This window comes from Ambystoma mexicanum, chromosome 2p, assembly GCF_040938575.1.
Source record: "Ambystoma mexicanum isolate Mex_15411 chromosome 2p, UKY_AmexF1_1, whole genome shotgun sequence".
Lineage (NCBI taxonomy): Eukaryota > Metazoa > Chordata > Amphibia > Caudata > Ambystomatidae > Ambystoma > Ambystoma mexicanum.
In genome coordinates this window covers 61,057,059-61,078,518 of record NC_090923.1, presented here as the reverse complement: position 1 = coordinate 61,078,518, position 21,460 = coordinate 61,057,059, and the positions used below count along the sequence as shown (strand labels likewise).

Here is a 21,460-nt window from a genome sequence, read left to right as displayed (position 1 = left end):
ACACTCGACCCCTGGCATTGGGTTATTACAGCAACGAAGAAGCACACCCAGTCGTGGAGGTTGGTCCAGTGGAGTTTGTCTCGGGATTAGTTGGTCCCACTAACCCAAGGGGAGAAATAGTCAGTCCGGAGCTTCTTTGTCGAGGTGAAAAAGGAGATCAGCACAGCATCAGGGCTTCACCGAGCAATTCAAAGGTCCAGGAGGTTGCAGCAAGTTTCGTTCATGGTTTCTTCGTCAGGCGTTTCTCCCAGTGGTCGACTCTGCCTGTAGTCCCGAAACCCTCGCCTTTTAAGCAGGTTTCTTCCATTCATGCGCTGCCTAGACTGACAATCGCGCAGCAGGGTGGCTGTCCTGATCCTGTCCAATCGGGACTAGTTGTCTTAAGGCCTTCCCAGAGATAAAGGACAGGTGAGGTTTTTGGACTCTCCCTCACATCCTGGCGGGACACGACAAACAAAGGGCTCAAACCTGTCTCAATGCACAAAAACCCAAGAAAGACCTCACAAACGGATATGGTGACTAAAGACCTGGGGGGGGGAGGGCGGGGTTGGGACATTTTTGACAAAATGGTCACCCATGGGTGCTGTACTGTGGCTGAGGGTTCAGCCTGCGGTAGAAAAGCACGATGGTAGCAAAAATTAAGCCACTACCACCAGCCATTTAAAGTAGTGAGGGTAACGTATACATGTTGCATGAGAGGGTAGGATAAGGGGCTACTAGGTAACCCCCCAGCACTCCACATAAGATGGTGTCTTCTGGACATACAAAGAGAAAAGTCTATTTAATTTCGCTTTACTATTCTTAGGAACTGTACTTCACACAAGAGAAGGTATTTAACCCTTATGAGAAATCTACAAGTATTTCTCTGCGACAATGCACCGAAGGTGATGTGTGTCACCATACGTAAAGCAGATGCGTATGGAAGAGCGAGTGAGGAAAAAGGTCTCACTGCAGGGTTAAAATAAAAAAAGTCCTAAATCCAGCAAAAGAGCTGGGGGTCTCAAAGGCTGAAGGGAATTAGCACAGAAATGGGTAAACACTCCTTGCAATGCTGCTGAAAAACGGACCTTTAACTAAATGTAATCAGAAACTGTGGTGAAGATGCGGGATTTAGCCCAATATTGCTCCTCGCGGGGGTAGAACCACCTCAAACCCTTCTTGGTTGGTTTGAGCTCCTTATACTCTGTCGTTCTGCATATTCACGGACAACATTTACGCCCCTCCAATAAAATAATCATCCAGCTACCACTGGCTGTAGGGAGGGCTTTTCACAGCCAACACTGGTGTGAGGTTCGTAGAGGCCAACCAAGTGAATCTGCAAGCGATTTTTACACTTGGGTCTAACCAAACTCTTTCGATGGCGCAGTCTGGACTGTATGGCTTCCACTTCGGAGAGCAGGGCTCTAGTTGTATATTAAAAATATGCAATTTTTAAAAAAATGCAATTAAATCAAGTGCCACACACTAAACGAACATTTGTGCACCGATATATTTGGGGGCAGTAGGTAACCCCAAAATGGGATTGCACACCACAATTGATGCAGTACAATACAAGCAATACTGTTTATGGTAAAGTGGATGGGGAGAAGAAACCTTTATATAATTGGAGAACGATACCTTTTTTGTGTAATTCAGATTTTAAAGATTAAATGAACCGCATTACTGTGCTCACTGCTGCTGACAGTGCCAGTGGTAGGAGTGCATCATAACATTTTTACTGCAGCGTTACTTAAATAATAAATGGATATTGCAGCTTGAATACGACATTGCAATAATATGGCAACACCACAAACATTTAATCAAACTGAGCCCAAATGAAAACCAAGAATCGGTGTGGAGGTCGGGGGGGTGGGGGTGACAGGCAGCGGGGTTGGGATTACCTTGTCTAATGTAAATATCTAAACGGTGAGAAGGATGTCATCTTGTAAGGCTCATGATGTATTCCAGGGTTATCATTTTGACTTGCTATGTGATGAGGTGGCCCCATTCCTGGAGGTACAACTCCATCTCCCCATGAGCTCTGCATCTATTTTATTAATTGCGGCCACATACCAGACTCTAGTACACCACTCCGTAATATCTGGAGCGGCCAGGGACTTCCACTTCGTTGCTACGACCAGCTTCGCTGCTACCAGAAAGTGTGTTAGTGTTAGGGAAAATATTCACTTCTGTGCTAATTCCCTCAACCTTAGAGAACCGCAGCTCTTATGCTCCTTTTTTTTTTTCTCCTGAGTGAGTGGGACCTTTTTCTCACTCCCTCATGTATTCATCCTGATTTTTGGGTTTTACTGACAAACTCCAAAGGCATCTGCTTTATGCATGGTGACACACAGCACCTTGGGTGCAGTGCCAGTCAGAAATCCCTTGGACTTCTTTTAATGTTTAATTCCATTTTCTTGGGTGAACTACAGTTCCCAAGAATAGTAAGATGATCCCAGTCTCACCCTTTTCTTTGTGGGTCCAGCACATACCACCCTATGCGGAGTGCTGGGGCGGATACTTAGTAATTCCCTATCTCACTTTGCATGTAAAAAAATATTGTTACACTAACATACTTTAAATGGGTGGTGGCAGTGGTTTACTTTAACTACCAGTGTGCATTTATACCGCAGACTGAACCCTTCGCTTCAGTACAGCACCCATGGGTGACCATTTTTTCCAAAAGGGCTCCTGTCTTCTTTTTTCGTCATTTTCTGTTTGTTAGTTCTTTCTTGGCTTTTACTCCGGTTTGAGCCCGTTTGTGTATTTTTTCTTTGTCGGGCAGGAAGTGAGGGATAGTCCTTTATCTCTAGGTTTGCCTGAGTTAAACCAGTCCTGATTGGCTGGTTCACTGTCCTGAAGGACATCTATCCTGCTGTGTGACAGCCTAGACTGTGAATGAATGGGAAATCGCATACAAAGCAAGGTCTTTGGGACTAGAGGCAGAGTCGACCACTGGAGAATATACGAAGAAGACGACGTGATGAGACACCAGCCCTCCTGTACCTTAAAGTGCCCGGTGAAGCCCTGCAGCTGTGCTGACCCCATTTTCATATCGACTGAGAAGACCCGTACGGGACGACTTCCTCCCTTGGGCTGGTGGTACCAACTAGCTCCAAGACAAGCTTCCATTTGGCGCAACCCCCGATTTGTTGTGCCTCACCAGAGCTGCAGAAGTCCAATGTCAGGGTTCCTGTGACCATGGATGAGTGCATCGTCTTGCAAAGTCTAAATCTGTCCAAATCTTCATGGCATACAGAGGACCCTATCGAAGCAGGACATCTTGATCCAGAGTCCCCTCACCAGAGACCAGGACCGAGGGAAGCAAGCTTCTTCCAACCAGAGTTTTCGTCCTTTATTCACGCTGAAGAAACGGCGCCAAAACACTGAAGTGCAGCTGAAACAAAGGAAATCCATTGCTGAGGTGCCCCTTTCCTGAGTACTGCCGCAGGAGCCCACCAGACATCCTCCCTTTCGTCACCACGACCAAGGTTCAGGTACAAGGGTCTGGCAGGCTGTTGCAAGGCGGAAATCAGCTGGAACATTTTTCTTCAAATCACAGGGACTGTGCGGTTTGGAGTGTTCACCTTTTTAGCCATAAATTGTACTTCCTGTCTTGCAAAGTACTTTTTGGAGTTGATCTCAACTCACCTGCACTGGCCTAACAGCTTGTGCTCTCTACAAAGTAGCTCACTTGAGTTACAGTGACTAACTTTGTCAAGACTTTATCTAAGAAGATGTACATCAGAACTATTGACTTTGTCCATTGACTTTGGCTGTCCTGGCTCCCTAAAGGTACTACTAGCTTTGGCAGTGCTTGTTTCCTCATAGGTTATAATTGTTGACACTATTATTGCTGGGATTCAAGTTTACCTGCCTCCCTTTAGGAGATTGTAATTGTTATACAAACTGTTGAAACTATGTTCTAAATCTTATTCTAACCTGTCCTTCCTTTACAACTCAATAACTGAATTGGTAACTGGACTGACCTTTACTAAAGTTACTCCGTTTGCTGGAACATGTTGGCATAAGTAAAGTAATTACCAACTTTATATTTTTTTTTTAAAAACTGAATCCAAACTTTGAATGTTACTAGTAGATAAAGCTTTTTAAAGGGTGCTTATTCAAACCTTGTGTATATTATAAATAAATGTGTACTTGGCTACTTGTACTTAATGATTTCAGTTGTACAGCTCTACAGCTCACATTACCTATCTTAAAATAAGCCTGGATGCTCAGTCACACTACCAACGTATGTAGTACAGGCTGATATTAAAAGGGGGGTTTACTAATACCAAGCAGATAATGTGTAGTCCCACACCAGTTGGACTGCACTGATTCTTACCTAACAGTTATTAACTTGGATATTCTAGTCCCCAACGTATAATGCCCCGTGAGTCTTCATCGCCCAATAACACCACTTGAGGGTCTGCTGCTAGTTCGACTCCATTAATTATTTTAACTTGGGCAAGCATCTCTTTCCAGAACACCTGGGTAATAGGACATGTCCACCACATGTGAAGAAAGGTCCCCGTAGCATTAGAGCACCACCAACATGGGGGGGAGGGGAAATGTGTTGATTTTCATTTTATGAAGGCGTTCTGGAGTAAAATACCATAGAAGCATCAGTTTGATGCCATTCTCCCTAAGCTGAACCAACTTGGAGTATTTCCCTGTCCTTGTCCAAATGTATTACCCGGCCAGGTCATCTATGTGATCTTTGCCTGGCTTGCCAATCAATGTTAATGTCGATTTCCCCTATGGAGGGAGTGATGTTTCCTGTGTCTGGAAAGGAATTAAAAAGGAGCGCCAATTTGGGGGCGAGTACAGGAGCACGTTTTTTATAAAAAAGGTCTGTAAAACCATCTGTTAGTAGGAAGAGCACGAATTGCTTGCGTGATTTCCTCCATTGTTCTAGCATTGTCCAATCTCTGCTCATCGTCTTCGACAATCTGGCGAAGATGTGCTTCCCGTATGAAATTGTTGTGCTGAGTCCCATTGAGTGTCCGGCTTTAAATAGTGTTGTATAATACTGTGATAAGATGTGTATTTTAGTGTGCTCATCCTCCGACAACATGGTTGTTGTATCCCTCAAGACCCCTATAGTGTTCCTATTCTACTGGGCTTTAAGTTGGTATGCTGGGATGCATGAGGGCTTATTAGAGGCGCTAAAGTAGAAGTACTTAGATTTGAGCAACTTATGGGAGACATCCAATATTGTGTTTTCATCGCCACTTGCAACTGTCTATAGGTCTTTTTGAGCCATCCCTTTTTATATTGGTTCCCCCATTCCTGCACTCGCTCTTCAGCTTGCCGTTGTTGGGCTGTTAAAATCAGTTTACACGCCGAAATAAAGGCTAGTAAACTCACCAAGTAATGTAGGCTTAAAAACATTCCATACCGTAGCTATAGTGACTGCCCATTCATGGCTTGAAAATATTGTTATTTTCTCTGTGATGGTGGCGCAGAAAGCATTTTTGACTAAAAGGGAGTCATTTAATTTCCATATGGTGGTTGTCATAGTACCCAGCCTACCCGCATCCAGCTGTACGGTAATAGGGGAATGATCTGAAAGGAGTACTAGTTCTATATTATTATATTGGCTGAGCTTATCCCCTGGAGTAGGGACTGAGAAGCCATCAAAGTCTATTCTAGAAGAACTGCAGGGTAGTGAGAAGTATGTAAAATCGTGGGTATGAGGATGCAAATGTCGCCATACATGGACCATGGCTTGTTTGAGGGAGATTGTTTTCGCCTTTTCCGACATGGTTACGAGCCCTGATCTATCCATCCCAGCATCCAACACCACATTGAAATCCCCACCGTCCCTGAGGTCCCCATGTTGAAATTGGGCTATGTAGGGGGGCACTTGAGCATAGAAGACATCATGTTGTTGATTCGGACCATAAATCGAAAGTAGGGTCAGATCTCGGCCACCTATCCTCACCTGCAACCCCAAATACCACCCTTAGGGGTGGGCGGTGGCGGGGAGTCCCGAAAAACATTAATTTTCTCAAAGCAAAGAGAATTGGCTATTAGGATGCCACCCCTGCATTCTTTTGAGGGGACGGGGCAAAAAACAGATGTGGGAACCATCTGGAGCGTAACCTAGGCCAGTCCTTTTGCAATAATAAGTCTCTAAGTGGGGAAATGTCATCCTTCAATTCCACCAGTCTGGCAAGCACCCTCCTCCTTTTTCCTCAGGGTATTCAGCCCCTGGACATTCATAGAGACTATTTCTATATCGGCCATCCTTGGATGCAGCCTGGTATACAAGTGTCACAAACCTCAGCCGGTTTCCTGACCCTCAGCCGGTCTCCTGACGAGCCGTGCCTCTTTAAGCTAGACCACATCTCGCAAGGCGGTACTTTGATCACTATCCGACTCCACATCTCAGTATAAAACATACCACAAAAAACATATATTGCAAAAAAACGAAACCAACGTGAAGAAGAAAAAAGGCACCCCATAAACAAAAAAAGCAACAAACAAAAAAAACATCCAGGGTAATCAACAGGTCAAAATCAAAGACCTGGATGAGGGTAAGTGCTCCCAATGCCCTTATAACTGTTTATACATTGTTACAATACGGCATATTGAGATCATCAAAACTGCCTGCAACGAAATACGGTGACCAGAACTGAAACTGTATAACATGGCCCAACATTCAAAGCGCTCTTGCGCCTAGGTTATGAAACAGTCCCTCAAGTAGGGCTCTCAGAATCTCGGGTTCTTTCTCTCTTGTCCATTGAGGGGCGCCTACAATCCTTTCGCCTGTTCTTCCTTGAACTAGCCCCGGCACACCCCGTCGGGAGGGCCCCCTGGCATGCATCTTTGGGAAGCTGTATTTCGCCTGCTGGGATCTTGAGACCTTCAACTGCTGCCCGAAGGGAGGTGTATTGGTGTTGGAGCCCAGACACTGGTTCATGATTCTTGGCTTTTGCCAGGATGGTTGTTGCGTGGTAGACTTTGCTCCGTTCTTGGTCCTCAGCTCGGCTGAGGGATGTTTAGGGGTGGAGTCCAGCCTCTGGATTTCCAGGAGGATGCCTGCATAGTTTCAGACGAAACTGTGCTACGGTTGACGTTGCCCAGCAAAATGTCACAGAACCCCGGGCATTCGCGAATTACGGGCCGTGGGGGTTGCAGCTCTTCCAGGGAGAGCGCAAAATGCAGTTCATCTTGGGACTGGTTAGCCCCACCAGTCCAAGAAGGAAGTCTTCTGCTTCGGGGATTACCTGTCACACAAAAGTTGAGGCCATGACTGCAGTGGTTACTGTGAGGGGGTCAGAAATGAGAGCTGGACAGAAGGTTGTCATGTTTTTTTCAAAGATATTTATTAAATGAAAAAGGGTTGGGGAAAATGCTTCTCTGACCCTATGCTAAAGAGACGCTGGAGAAAGCCAGTGAGTCTTCCCAAAGCCAATGGGGACTCTGGGGCGTTCCACCAACTACGGCAACAGCAGTTGAAACTGATGTACGCGATCCTACCGCAGCTGATTTTGCCGTGACCGGAAAGTTCGCACGAGAAAGGGGCGAACTACCAAAAGTTTGCACCTTTCTCATGCGAACAAACTTACATACCCACACCCGCAACACACCCATGAGACCCCCCCCCACCCACACCCTCAACACACCCCCACCCACACCGCCAACATAAACAAACTCCACTTACCGTCTTCTTCACGCTGGGTCCCTGCGGCGCCCGTTCCCTTTCACTTCCGTGATCGGGAACCGGTGCCGCAGGGTCCTTTTCTTCTTTTTTCCTTTTTTTTACACGGAAGGTTGCAGGTGTGTCCTCCGCTCACTATACTACAAAGTATAGTGAGCAAGGCGATGCAGGGGACACCCCCGCAGCCCCAGTTTCTTCTTTCTTTTAAATGTTTTTTTTTTTTTAACAATGCTACCACCAAAGGATCAAACGTTTGGTGTTCGAACCTTTTGGTGGTAGCATTTTTAGATCTAATGGTTCATGCAAACCATGGAGATTTGGTAAAAATGTACAAACCCGTTGAAACCCAATACCATTTGAAGGATTGTTTGAATGCAGAAAAGGCAATGTACAACTCCCAATGAACTAGGTATACCGAAAGTGCAAATGTGGGGAAAACCTTAGCACAAACCTACTCAAGGAACCAGGAACAATACCTACTGTGTTGGTAACAATGAGATCTGTAAATCCTGTGCAATTAGGACAGCCAGCCCCTCAGAGGGAACTGGTTCCATTCTGGCACTCTGGCAGATAAAGTACAGGTGAGTGTTAAACTCCTCTCCTGCTTCCTGCCTTCGCAGACACACTGGAGCCTAGGCAGGGACACCTAAGGGAACCCGCCAAAGGCAAAACTCGCACAGACCTCCCCCCTCCCAGAATGGTAGAAGGGCTAACAAAGGGCAACCACGCGGGAAATGGCGAAAAAAGAAAGGAACCCCCATGTTGGAACATAGGTGACCCCATTGTGCATAGCCCAGACTAGAATGACCGTCTGCGGTAAAAAATAACACAATAGTCGGTAGAACACGTCCACTGCCACCAGCCATAACTTTAGGGTTGTCACTGTAACTAAAAAGTCACAAGAGCAGGGTGGGGGGGATACTAGGTATCCTGTTAGCAATCCACATAGGGTGGTGTGTGGTAATCTCTCAGGAGTACACATTTTTAGGAAGGATACTAAGTATCCCTCTATCCTTAAGAACAGTAGTTTTTAGGAATAGTAAAAGAATCTCAAAATGCGAACCCAAAGGTTTACCAGCAACACTGCACATAGTGTGCTGTATGCTGAAAAAGTTAAACACTGATGCTTTTAAAGAGATTGAGGAAAGCAGACTCCATGGAAAAGGTAAAATACAGAGAACAGAGTTTCAAAATTCAGAGCAAACCAAAATGGATGAGGGAGGAAAAGGCTCTCCTCAGGATTGAAGGAAAAGGTCCAGAAGTCCAACAAAAAGTGCTGCGGGTCTCACTAGGAGAGGGGATTAAGTATGAAACGGATCAATCTCTCTAACATGTCGTTTACCTATTGCTGCGTTTTCTCTTGTAGGAAAGACCACCTATTTATATTTGAACTCTGAAACAGTTTTACCTACCTGTTACACTGCTGATGTTATTTCACAATGTTTGCTAACCTACAAGTGTTTTATCCAAGAGAACGCAAGAGAATAAGGATATATTTCAAAGTGTGGGCATGCTCTGATTCAGCATTAATGAAAAGTGTGTACTGTAGAGTGAACATTTCTTCTTATTTTATCGAAAATAAGACAGAATTTAGAAAGCCCACTTAGTGGTCTTTCTAAATCTGCCATGCCCCCTGCCTCACGCGAGAGCGCACAGGGATTGTTTGTTTGGGTCGAGGAGGAGGAATGATTGTTGCTTGGAAGGGCGTGTGTGTGTGTCTCTTGTGTCTCTCTTGTGTTTGTCTGCCTGAGGGGAGGTGTTGGGTAAGATTTTCATATTGGTGATAAATATTCCTGACCTGTGTCAACCCCAGAACGTTTTGCTTGGACTTGGTAATTATTTCACCTTGCCTCAAGATGAGTGGGAACATTTTCATTTTGACCCTTTGGGCTTCCCTGTTAATTTCTCTTTAATGTATTGTATGTTTATAAAGCGCTTGTACACAAAACTGTTTCAAAGCGCTCCAAGACGGGAGGGGAACATGGGGATATAATCATTCGTAAGGCCTTGGAAATGTCAGAATAATATACAATAATAATAGCATACTAGTCCCAACGACACTTATGCTAACTCAAGTGTGTTACCAGGTAGTTGGGGTGAGGGGGCGGCAGGCGGGGCAGAGAGAGGGTACAAGCCTAACACACCGGCAATAATGAAAGTGCATGACCAGAAGTTAAGATAAGGGGGGATATGAGCAGTTTATTGTGCCTTTATGTTTTTTTCTTTATTTTTGCATTTTTAAAGCGCTGACGGGCATCAAGGCGCTATTACAGGAATTGTTTTTGTTTTAATTTGTATAAGTTTTTTTATTTTTTTTGTCTTAGTTGCATCTTTTATAATGCGCTTAAATACCCAGAGGTTTCTAAGCGCAGAGCCGGGGATCGAACCTGTGTTGCTTCGTGTCGTCTTGCTTCCAAGGCGAGAACGAGGCTGAGCTATCCTCCCGGGACGTATGTGGTACTAACGCAAGTGTTTCAGGTGCACAATGCAAGGGGGGGGGGGGCAAGGGAACAGACAGACAACAAACTTATTGGGTAAGGTGCATTCAGGTCGTGTAAGTGCCAGACAGGAAATGCAATTGCGACTGGTCCTGGAGGACTGGATAAGTGCAGAGGGTTATCTCTTAGGGAAGTGTGTAATGTTGCAAGTAGTGCGGCGGCCCGGAGGCAAGTGCAGGGACTGGTGTGGGTGCCTGGGACCTGTAAGGTTCTGAGGTGAACCAGACAACCAGTCGGCAAGCTGAGCAAGAGCTGGTAGCACATAGAAAGCGGAGGTTAGCAGGGGCAGAGGAGAAGAGGAAGGTCTTTAGTGAATTACTGTTCCCAAGGGCTAAAGAGGGATTTTCATCCCCTTTACATTTTATATAGTGAGCCAGCATATACCCCACCTTATGTTGCGTGCTGGGGGGTGGGGGGGGATACTTGGCAGGTAACATTTTGTTACAAATGCATGTTTACTTGAATGGTTGGTGGCAGTGTAACTACTTTTAATGACTTTGTCGTTATTACTCGCAGGTTCAGTAATGCACAGCAGGGCCACCATTCTGCTAGAATGGTGGCCTCCTTCTTTTTTCACCATTTCATGTGTGTTTGTTGTATCCAAGGTATTCCTCTGCCATTCTAGGTGGGAATGACCTCTGTTGAAATGTTGTCCTGTGCGAGAATCCTTTGTATTCCCTGCTTATGCTCCAGTCTGAGAAGGCAGGAAGCGAGGGAGGAGTCAAAACTCTGCATCCCTTTCTCTTTCACCTTGCCTGAAAGGAACCAACTCTCAGTGCGGGGGCTGGCTGTCCTGATTAGGCAGCCAGATCGCCCTGTTCTGTAAACTGCAGGGAGAGTTTGCAGAAGTTGTGCTGTAATTTCTGATAAATACTCTGTTGGGGAGAATTCTCAGAAATGTGCGAGTTCCTCTCTACCTTGGAGACCCCCAGCTCTTTTTGCTGGAATCTAGGAATTTTCATTTCTAACCTGAAGAGAGTGAGACCCTGTTCCAAATCTCCCATGTATTATTCTGTGATTTGGACTGTGTTTTTTGTGACTTTGGAGTCTGACAAACTCCATAGGCATCATCTTTACATTGTGACACACAGCACCCTCAGTGTAGTGACACAGGGAAGTCGCTTAGATTTCCCAAAGGTTTAAATATCTTCTCTTGGTGAAACTACTGTTTCCAAGAGCAGTGAAGTGAAATTGACTTTACTTACATTTTGTAACTTTCTAGACCCAGCACCCAATATCTTACAATATGGTGCTGGAGGGGTTACTTAGTATCCCCTTTTGTCTAGTTTCTCATGTAACATTTTTATGTTTCCCTTTCTACAATTAATGGCTGGTGGCACTGGTTTACAATTTACTAGCATTGTGTGTTTTTACCGGAGGCAGCGTTCGCAGCCACAGTAAGGCACCCATGGGTGCGCATTTCGTCAAAATGGCCCGGTCTTCTTTTTTTGCAATTTCTTGTTGGAAAGGTCCTTCTTGAGAATTACTCTGCACGCCAAACCAGGTTTGGTCCCTTTGTTTGTTTTGTCTTTGGCGGGATTCACGAGTGAAGCCTGTCTCTTGCTCCAGTATGTCTGGCAGGGGCAGGAAGTGAGGGATGTGCCCGAAACGTCCTGTGCTTAATCTCCTTGGTTACAGGAATGCACCCAAAGGTGATTGGCCGGCTGGTTGTCCGGCAAGGACAGCCACCCTGCTGTGTGATTGACAGCTAGGCTGGAATGAATGGGAGAAACCTGCATATAAGCCAAGGCTTTTTGGCTTGGAAGGCAGAGTCGACCACTGGACGAAGGAATCCGAAGAAGAACTTGGAAGAGGCGCCTGCTGCAACTCCTGGACCGTTGGTTTGCCCGGGGAAGCCCTGCTGCTGTGCTGAAGGTCCGAATTCACCTCGACTAGAGAAGCCCTGCAAGAACGACTTTTCCCCTTGAGTTGGTGGGACCAATCAACTCCAAAGTAAGCCCGTCTGGACATCATCTCAGAGCTGGCTGTACTTCTGCTGCTGCTGTTGGAACCGAAGTGCCAGGGAGAGGAACACCAGATTGTGTGCGTTGCTTTTAAGTTGGACCCTAGCGCCAGGAAGATCCTCCGGACTTCCCTGAAGCAGGACTGACCAAACCTGAGCCACCTCAAGAATGCTGGACCCCAGATGCGAAGAAAGTCCAGAGTGGTATACGGGAACTGCAGTGTTGCTGTTTGCTGTCAGACACGAGGATTTGAAACGCTGAAGAACCGCTGATTTGAAGTTTGCCCATTGCTGCCGCTGACCTTTCCATTGCAGAACAGGAGTCCGCAGACGTCCTCCCTCTTGTCCCCACGAATGAGGCTCAGGAACAACAGGATCTGCAGAGCTGTAGAGGTAGAGGAACAGAAGCCAGCTGGAACTATTTCTTCTAACCAGAGGTACTGTAAAGTATAAGAGACTTTACCTCTTGTTGTATAGCCTTACTTTCAGTTGAGACCTGTCGTGGTTACCTTGCAGAGTTGCTATAGCTTTGCCCTCACAAGCCTCCCAGCTTGTGGCACTTCAAGCAGTGGCGCCCCCAGACATTTTTCATAGGGGTGGCCACACGAAGTCTTGGTGTGGCACACCAAAACAAACATCCATAAATGAATGGGCCGGTGGGGGGCAAATGCTTTTATAAGGGTGGCCGTGGCCACCCCTTGGAGGCGCCCCTGCCTTCAAGTGTTCCATTTGCTACAAACATTTCTGAAAACATTGTGCAAGACCTGTTGCCTACCTGCAAAAGAAGAACTTCAGCTCCCCTAGACATTGTGCAATTAACATTGGATGTCCTGGCTCCCTGGGTTACTCTTCCTACCTCTGTCTTTGTGCTTTGGCCTTTCCCCCAGGAAAGGGTACATTTACTCTGCATTGGAAGGTTTTAAAAGTACTTGCCTGTTTGTGAATTATTTGTTAACCTTTGTTTTAGTCCCCTATCTAACCGTTGTACCAAACCCAGTATTGCTCTAAATGTACCAATGATAAATCAATGTCCACAGTGTCCTAGCTATTTAGGTCACCTGGGGGTGTAGGAAGTGTCTGTGTGCCATCCCCAATGGGTATTATCTGAAGAGTGTGTTTCTAAGTGTTACATATATTGCTCCCTTCTGAAGAAGGCTTATACAACTGACTGTGGAATAAAATAATTTTTTTATCAAGAAACCTTGACTGTAGGAGTTTATTTGAATAACTGTACTGTGAAACTCTGTCGCAACATTACTGCTCACATTGACCCCTCTTGAGATGAGCCTGGATGCTCAGCCACACTACCAACCTGTGTAGTTCAGACTTCTACCAAATGTTGGGTCCCTTTTGCCTGGAGGTCAGGGTTATTGTAGTGCACCCTACTGGTACTGCATACAAGCTTGCCTAACACTGGTGGCAGGTGGTGAGGATCTTTTGTAGAGTTGTTACATAGAGTGTTTGCTTTACTTTTGTTCAACTATAAAAACCTTCACAAGGCTAAGCCCCACTAGAATAGCAATCGTAACATGTCTAATATGGATAACTTAAGCAGGAAGCCCTGATCATTCTAACAGTAGATCAACTGTAAAATAGGTATAAGATCAGGAAACTCTCTGTTAAAGGTAAGAAAAAATAAATTGATTACAAGGTTGTTAGATCACCAACGGTTGAATAGTAGGCCTGTAACTCCTACTAAATGTGGAAATTGATAATGAGGATGATAATTCAGAGTCTAACTCTATTGTCTTAGAAGAATCAGAGGAGGGAGCGAGTCCCAGGATAGGAACCCCTCTATGCCTCAGCCTGCCCTTTTGCCTCAACCTTTGTCCACTGGAACCCCACAAGGTCCATCACTGAGTCCAGAATACGTGTCTCTTGAAAGAAATGAGACTTGAATTGGAATTCAAAAGAATACAGGCTCAAGCTGAAGCCAAACATCGGGCCATCAAACTCTGGGAACTGGAAATGCAACATGCTCTTGAAATGAAGAACATTTTCTTGAAAATGTTTCTATCCCAGAGTCCTTTTAGGTCTTCCAGTCCAAAGAGGCATTGCCTGCCTAAAGAAGCAGTGAGTATGTAGGATGTACAACTTGATATTTTGGATTGGTTGAGTGCTTTTGAATACAATCGTGGGATTCAGGGTCTCACAGGGAATCGGTCGATTCCTTGGCTTTTGTCTAGGTTTCCCCAGGTTGCAACTGATGCTGTAGTGGAGGTGGGGGGGGGGGTCTTGAAAGATTGGAGCATGACAATGTGAAGCTGGCTTTGATAGCTAGATTTGGTAAAACTCATTCACAGTACCTTAAGAGGTTTAGGACACTCAAAAAGACTGATGGTACCCCTTGGGCTACCTGGGTGTGTAGATGTTTGAAAAACATAGATAGATGGATGGGTTAAGGGTTACAGAGTAACTACCTTTTGAATGAATGAGAAATCTGTTTTTGTTGGAATCTATTTTTGATGCCTGCTCTCCTGAGCTGAGACAGCACTTGGCTGACTCAAAAGAAATTGATCCCAAGAAGCTAGCAAAGGCTGCTGACTTGTGGGTTGCCAACAGGGCCACTCACAAGGATTCCGGGCCCACTCACAAAAAGGATGAGGGGGAAGCAGCACAAGAAATATGACAAAGAGAATTCTAAATCCATCCACACAAAAGAGGGCCACAATCATAAGAAGGGTAAGCCATATGTGAAACCAGGTCAGTCTAGTGAAACCTCTGGTGCTAAACCAGAGGGAGGTCAGCAGAAACCCCCATGTATATAATGTATAGGGGAAACTTGTTTAACAGCCCCTCCAGAAGTTTTGACAACTTCTGAACCTACAAAAGGCTTTTTCGAGGTGTTCTCAGAAAGAAATCCCTTAGAGCTAGAGGGGCCTCCAGGATGCCTCACTACCTCTCAAGAGCTGGTTGGGTCTCTGGTATCTTGGTTAGAGGGGCTTTAGTCCAGCAAGGTACATGCTACCACTTCTCCTGGGTCTTATTTTATCTGGCTTAGAAGTGTCCCGGGCATGGTTGGGGCTCCAATTTCCCTAATAGTCAAGTCTTGGATTTGCCTTGGTTAGAGGGTAACTTACTAACACAAGGAGGATCCTACAGGCTCCCAGTGGTCTCTTAAGGTAGCCTCTCTAGCCAATTTGGTTTGTTCCCGTTTCCTCTTACTGGGAGGCCTGGGGGTTCTGGACACTAGAGTTTGTCATTCCCCAACAGGACTCTTCCCAGCTCATTCTGAACACTGTCGGGGACTCTTACTGTCATATTTATACACTGAAAGAGCTGGTAGAATTGGAACCATTTGGACAGGGCCTCCAGCAAATCTAGTGGAACCTGTGGGAACCTTAGCCAAATTCCCAGGCTTGAAAAAGCTTTCATCACTACTGTTCTGCTGGCCCAAGTGTCTCTCATGGCAGGAGTATCCTGTCCATTCACAAGAACACTGTCCATCTAATATCATTGTGTGTTGTCTGGAATGGAGCTATACACATCCATATTCTGGTTTTTACAAAGACCCAGGGACACTAAAGATACACTGGCTTGTACACCAAAGGGTTCTGCAGCCAGTAGGTGAAGTGGGCACTAGCCATTTTAACTTCTCCCACCGGAAGAAAGGCTAAGGAGGCAGTGCTGACCCGTGAAGGTTTACCCTTGCATCTGGGATCTCCTTTCACATGGTCTACAGACCCATAGACAAACCATTTCCCAACTGCTCTCTGGAATTGGAGTTTCTGCTGACCTCCCTCTGGTAAGGCACCAGAGGGTTCACTATACTTACCAGATTTCCCATGGGATCTTCCCTTATGATGTTTGTGGATCTCTTGTTTTTTGTGAGTGGCCCTGTTGGCTACCCATGAGTCAGCTGCTTGTGCTAGCTTTCTGAGATCCGTTTCTTTTGAGTCAGCCAAGTGCTGTCTCAGCTCAGGAGAGCAGGCATCATAAATGGATTATAACAAACAGATTTCTCTATCCTTCAAAGGTGTTCACCTTGTGAACCTTAATTCAATCATCTAAGTTTTTTAAGCACTCGCATACCCAGGTAGCCCAAGGGGTACCATCAGTCTTTGTGAGGATCCTAAAACTCTAAAGGTACTGGGAATGAGTTTTCCCAAATCTGGCTATTCATGCCAACTTCATAGATTCATAATCCTTTCTCTGAATCGCACCTAACTCCATTACAGCATCACAGAAATTCAGGGGGAGCCTAGACATGAGCCAAGGGATGAACATCCCCACTGATTCCTTGAAGACCATAGGTGTATTCAAACGCACCCAGCCAATCCAATACATCAGGTTTTGATTCATACATACTCGCTGCTTCTTTGGGCAAGCAAGGCCTCTTGGGACTAGCAGACCTAGAGGACCCTGGAAGGGAAGCAGAATACCTTTTCATATCCATTTCATGTTGCATCTCCCTTTCTCTGAGTTTCATATCTTGATGTTTGGCGTCAGCCTGGGCATGTAATTTCTTGAATTCCAACTCTAATTTCAGTGACTCAAACTAAACATACTCTGGGCTTATAACTGGTCCTTGTATGGTCCAATGGAAATAGTCTGAGGCATAAGGGCAGGCTGTGGTAGAGAGGGTCTGCCTTTCTGGGACTCTTCCACCTCCTTGGACTACTCTTGCAGATTGTTGTTAGACCCTAAAAATGTCATCCTCATCATTATTTTCCACATTAGGTTTAGTAGGTGTTACAGGCCTACTACCCAAACTTTGGTGATTTAACAACCTTGTAATTCTCATTTCTTTCCTTTTACAGGTATTTTCCTCACTTTGCACATATCTTTCAGTTGATCTACTGTCACAACAATCGGGGCTTCCCCATTGAAGTCATCTATATTTGGCATGTTACAATTGCTTCACTTTTTGATGGAGCTTAGCCTTGTGGCTTGTTTAGTTGGGCACAAGTATAGCAAATAGTCGATGTAACCTCTCTACACAAATCCTCACTGCCTGCCACCAGTGTTGGGCAAGATTTGATGTAGTAACCCTGTGGGAGATTACACTAGCCTTGTCCTCTTGTTATTCGGTAACCCACCTATTGGTATAGGTCTGTACTACACCAGCTGGTAGAGTGGCTGAGCAGCCAGACCTATCTCAAGAGGGGTAGATGTGAGCTTTAGAGTGGTAGCATCGAAATCTACAAATATAAGTATCTAAATAACACTTGCACTCAAGTTTTTCTAGTAAAATAATTATTTAACGGTCCGTTTTAAATAAGCATTGTGCAACAATAAAAATACTCTTCAAAATACTTTCTCAGAATCAAGGCAAAGCAACTAGATGCTCTTTAGAGATGCTTCATACACACTTCCTACACCCTGAGGTGATTTCACTAACTAGAACAGTATTGTCATTTATATATCACTTTTGCACTTTGTACATTCTGAGATTGGTAAAAAAGGAAAAGGTTAGAGGAATGAAAAAGGTCAATAGGTTCTCGGAGCATGTGAGCATTTTAAATCGTCCAATGAAGTCTAGATAAAACCTTACCCAGCAAATATGATCACCTATGAGGGACAGTTAGAATCAAAAGTCAATGGACTAGAAGAGTCTGCAGGGAGCTAGGACAGTCAAGGTCACTTTGGAGCAAAAGCCTATGGAGCTGAGGCACTGCTTTAGATAACAAAGTCTTGCACAAAGTTGGAGTTTGTTGTAGAAAATCACTGTTGGGTCACAAGCTGTTAGGCCTGTGAAAGTTGAGCTGAGATCAACTCTAGAAAAGCAGCTACTGCAAGTCTCGAGGGAGATGAGCAGAACTACCCCATAGTCAACACAGTACCTTAGGTTAGAAGAGGATTCAGCTGGCTTCTGTCCTGGTTGCAGCATTGCAGATCCTGTGTCTCTGGGACTCAGCCATGGGGACAAAAGGGAGGGCGTCGGGAGGACTCCTGCCCAGCATTTCGGAGGTCGGTGGCAGCTACAGGCTCTTTTCAATTCAGCGGCACTTCACAGTTTCTACTACTGGCAAATAGCACCACCACGTATCGTGGACACTTGATGGGCTTCCTTCGCTCCCTGAGGCCAGCACTCTGGTGAGGAGACTCAAGCTTGGGTTGTCCTGCTTTGGGGGTGTCCTCAGGATCTTCCTGGACCTTCAGTCCGGCTTAGAGACATTGCGCTGAACTACGGATTTCTCGACCCACTCGGTTCCAGCTGCAGCAAAGAAGTACAGCAAGTTGGGGAATGTCTTCCAGAAAAGTTCGTCTTTGCGTTAGTTGTCCCACCAACCCAAGGGAAGAAGTTGTCCTTTCCGGAGCTTCTTATCGATTAGGGAAGGCAGTTTCATCACATCAGCAGGGCTTCACCGGGCAGTTCAACGGTCCAGGACGATGCAGCAAGCTTCTCTTCACGATTCCTTCAGATGTTTCTTCCAGTGGTCGACTCTGTCTTCAATCCAAGAAGCCTCACCTTTTATGCAGGCTTCTCCCATTCAAGCATGGCCTAGCTCTCACTTACAGAGCAGGGTGGCTGTCCTGCAAGGCAGCCAGCCAATCAAGACTGGGTGCATTCAGTTAACCAAGGAGACTAAGGACTGGGAAGTTTTGGGCACCTCCCTCACTTCCTGCCCTGCCAGACACACTGGAGCCAGAGGCGGTTTCAGTACTGAAGCCCGCCAAAGGCAAAACAAACAAGGGCTTAAACCTTGTTTGACGTGCAGAGTAAAACCCAAGAAAGACCTCACAAACAAGAAACGGCAAAAAAGTATACTGTGCTATTTTGACAAAATTGTCTCACATGAGTGTTTATACTGCAGCTGAGGATTCAGCCTGCGGTGGAAAAGTACAATGGTAGGAAAATTGAAAACGCTGCCACCAGCCATATTTAAAGTAGTGAGGGTAACATAACATTTTTACATGAGTAAGTTGGAAAAGGGGCTACTAAGTAACCCACCCTCCCCAGCACTCCACATAAGATGGTGGGTGCTGGACCTACAAAGAGAAAAGGTAAGTAAATTCAATTTCACTTTACTGTTCTTGGGAACTGTAGTTCACCCAAGAAAAGGTAATTAAACCTTGATATTTTCTCTAACACCATACAAAAAGTAGATGCCTATGGAGTTTGCCAGACTCCAAAAACAAAGGAAACGCATAATATAAAAAGTCCTAAAGTCCAGCAAAAGAGCGGGGGGTCTCTAAGGTGTGAGGAATTGAGCACTAAATTAAAATCTTCCCTAACAACCAGAATAAAAATGCTACTGAATGAGGGTGGGGGAAGTTCCCACTCAATTAGGGGAATTGGCAACAAAATCTGGGTGTCCAGCACACCAGTGCTGGGGGACTCAGAGTGGAGATTTCACACAAGAAAGAAATCTACCCTAACAAAGGGCATAACTTGTACCATGGGGAAGCAGCCACTTGGAGTATATGGTACCCAAAAATCCAGGTAAAAAGAATGGTAAATCCTGCCACTAGCCAATTTTATGCACATCACAAAAGTAACAGAAAATGTTACATGATGAAACGAAAATGAGACTGATTTACAAAAATGTTTTAACATGGGGGAAACCCCATTGAAAACATGTTTGTAAATCAGGCCCATTGTGTGCTTTTTAACTCTATTGAAGATGACTTGTCCGCTAATGTAAAACAGTGAGAAAAGCTGTACCCTTTCCTTGCAATGACCGACGTTCTTGGAGTTGAGTCAATTAATTAAATAGATTAATGAGGCTAAAAAGACCTCACTCACTCTGACAGCAGAATTCCAGGTTCATAGTGGATTCACTGGTGTCTGCATAGAGGGAACGTTTTTAAAAAGTGAGCATTTTCCTAACACTAGCTTTTACCGACCAGTTGGCTGTCCAGCCCTATGGCCATGCCAAAACCTTATGGTCATTTACACCTGCTATCAGAACCTCCAAATCCAAAAGATCTATTTAAGCAAGCTCAGTCACGCATCAACATCAACCTTTGTGGTGTTCCTTTTAAGCTGTCATCTGATCGTTATTGACTTAATTACAGATGTAAATGAGCTCCTGTTATTATAGAAATATGTTAACCAGCCAACTTTATATGTCCCCTCATGCCTGTTCCTTGCAGTGAAGGTATGTTAAAAGAAAATATTGCAAGTGCAAACAGTTTTGGATTATGTATAGTTCCTAAATAGGCATTTGCAAGGCACTGACGTTATATGCCTATGTACTTGCACTATTTCCAGCTATTGCAATCTTATGGTCAGGTAGTACCATTATGGCAGTGCCTGTCATAACTGTGGGCTTTGCTGGGGCTTGCTGGGGTTCTATCCTACTTCATGGTTGGTTCTTGACTTGCCTTTGATTTTCAGGTTTTGGGCGTCTGTAGAGCCGTACTGCGCAGACATAACTTGTGAGGAAGTCCGTACTGTGGAAGATCTGCTCAAGGCTCCCGATGATGAAGCTGATCATTACAAGGTACATATTCATTAAGGATCCTCACCAGCGTATCCATGTGAATGTGAGCTGGAAAACCACTTGGTATATGCTGAAGTACGGAATGCACACGTGATATCGCAGAAGTGCAGTGTCTGTCTCGATTGGCCACTGATTGGACCATGCATGGCCATTGCACTGGAGGCAGCGTAGCAATCCAGTGCTGTGTTAATGTATTCTGTTACAGTTGGGAAGGAAGAATGTTTATTCTTTGATGCTCTCATAAAGCACTGGCGCCTGTTCCCTTCACTGTCTGGCGGCAGAATGCCACTGGACAGGTCAACATGAGTTTAAATGGGCAATCTAGCGGAAACAAGATTCCATTTCTCCTAACCAATAACTGAATCTTGGTCTTAATTTTACCAACCATCAGGATTCCAGAATCCCCATTTGTTTGAATTGCTTCATGGGGAGTGTTCGCCAACCGAAACCCGGACTATATTTCCAGACCTTGGTGTTCCATCGTGCTGGCTGGCACCACAGCTTCTGGGGATCCTTATTCGGCCTACCCCTGCCTTTCTTTCTTCCCTCCTGATGCCCACGCTCTCTTCCCACCACGTCACCTGCAGGTGACCCTGCTCTCTAGGTGACTCTGTCTTATCTTTGGTCCATCACCTAACTTTTGCTGGCCCCACCATGACCACGGCATTGAAATGGATGAGTGGCCCGACTCAGAGCCTCGATTAACCTTTCTATGTTGGCCATGTTTGATGTTTGCTTCCCGAGTCCATATGTCACATTCTCTAGATGCCCGTATTTTTTTAAAAACAAAATGTGCCTGTAGCGCCTTTTTGGAGGTTCCCCCAGGTTGCTTATATCAATAAAAAAAAAACTGTTTTTAAGGCTGTCACAAGTGGTGATTACCAGGGGCCCGCGTCAAAAGCCCTTGTTTCACTCTGACATTTTAACAAGGGCCTACGGCATTTCAATCTAGGACAAACAC

The 21,460-nt window shown here is 45.3% G+C and overlaps 1 protein-coding gene across 2 annotated transcripts in view; it reads left to right on the top strand.

The window, feature by feature from the left end:
* TADA3 (transcriptional adaptor 3) overlaps positions 1–21,460 on the top strand; it is a 184,461-nt gene that overhangs the window by 16,121 nt on the left and 146,880 nt on the right. For both annotated transcript variants that reach the window (XM_069643254.1, XM_069643255.1), the window contains exon 4: positions 20,394–20,499. In XM_069643254.1, the coding sequence (XP_069499355.1) occupies positions 20,394–20,499 (106 nt within the window). The remainder of the gene's footprint in view (positions 1–20,393; positions 20,500–21,460) is intronic.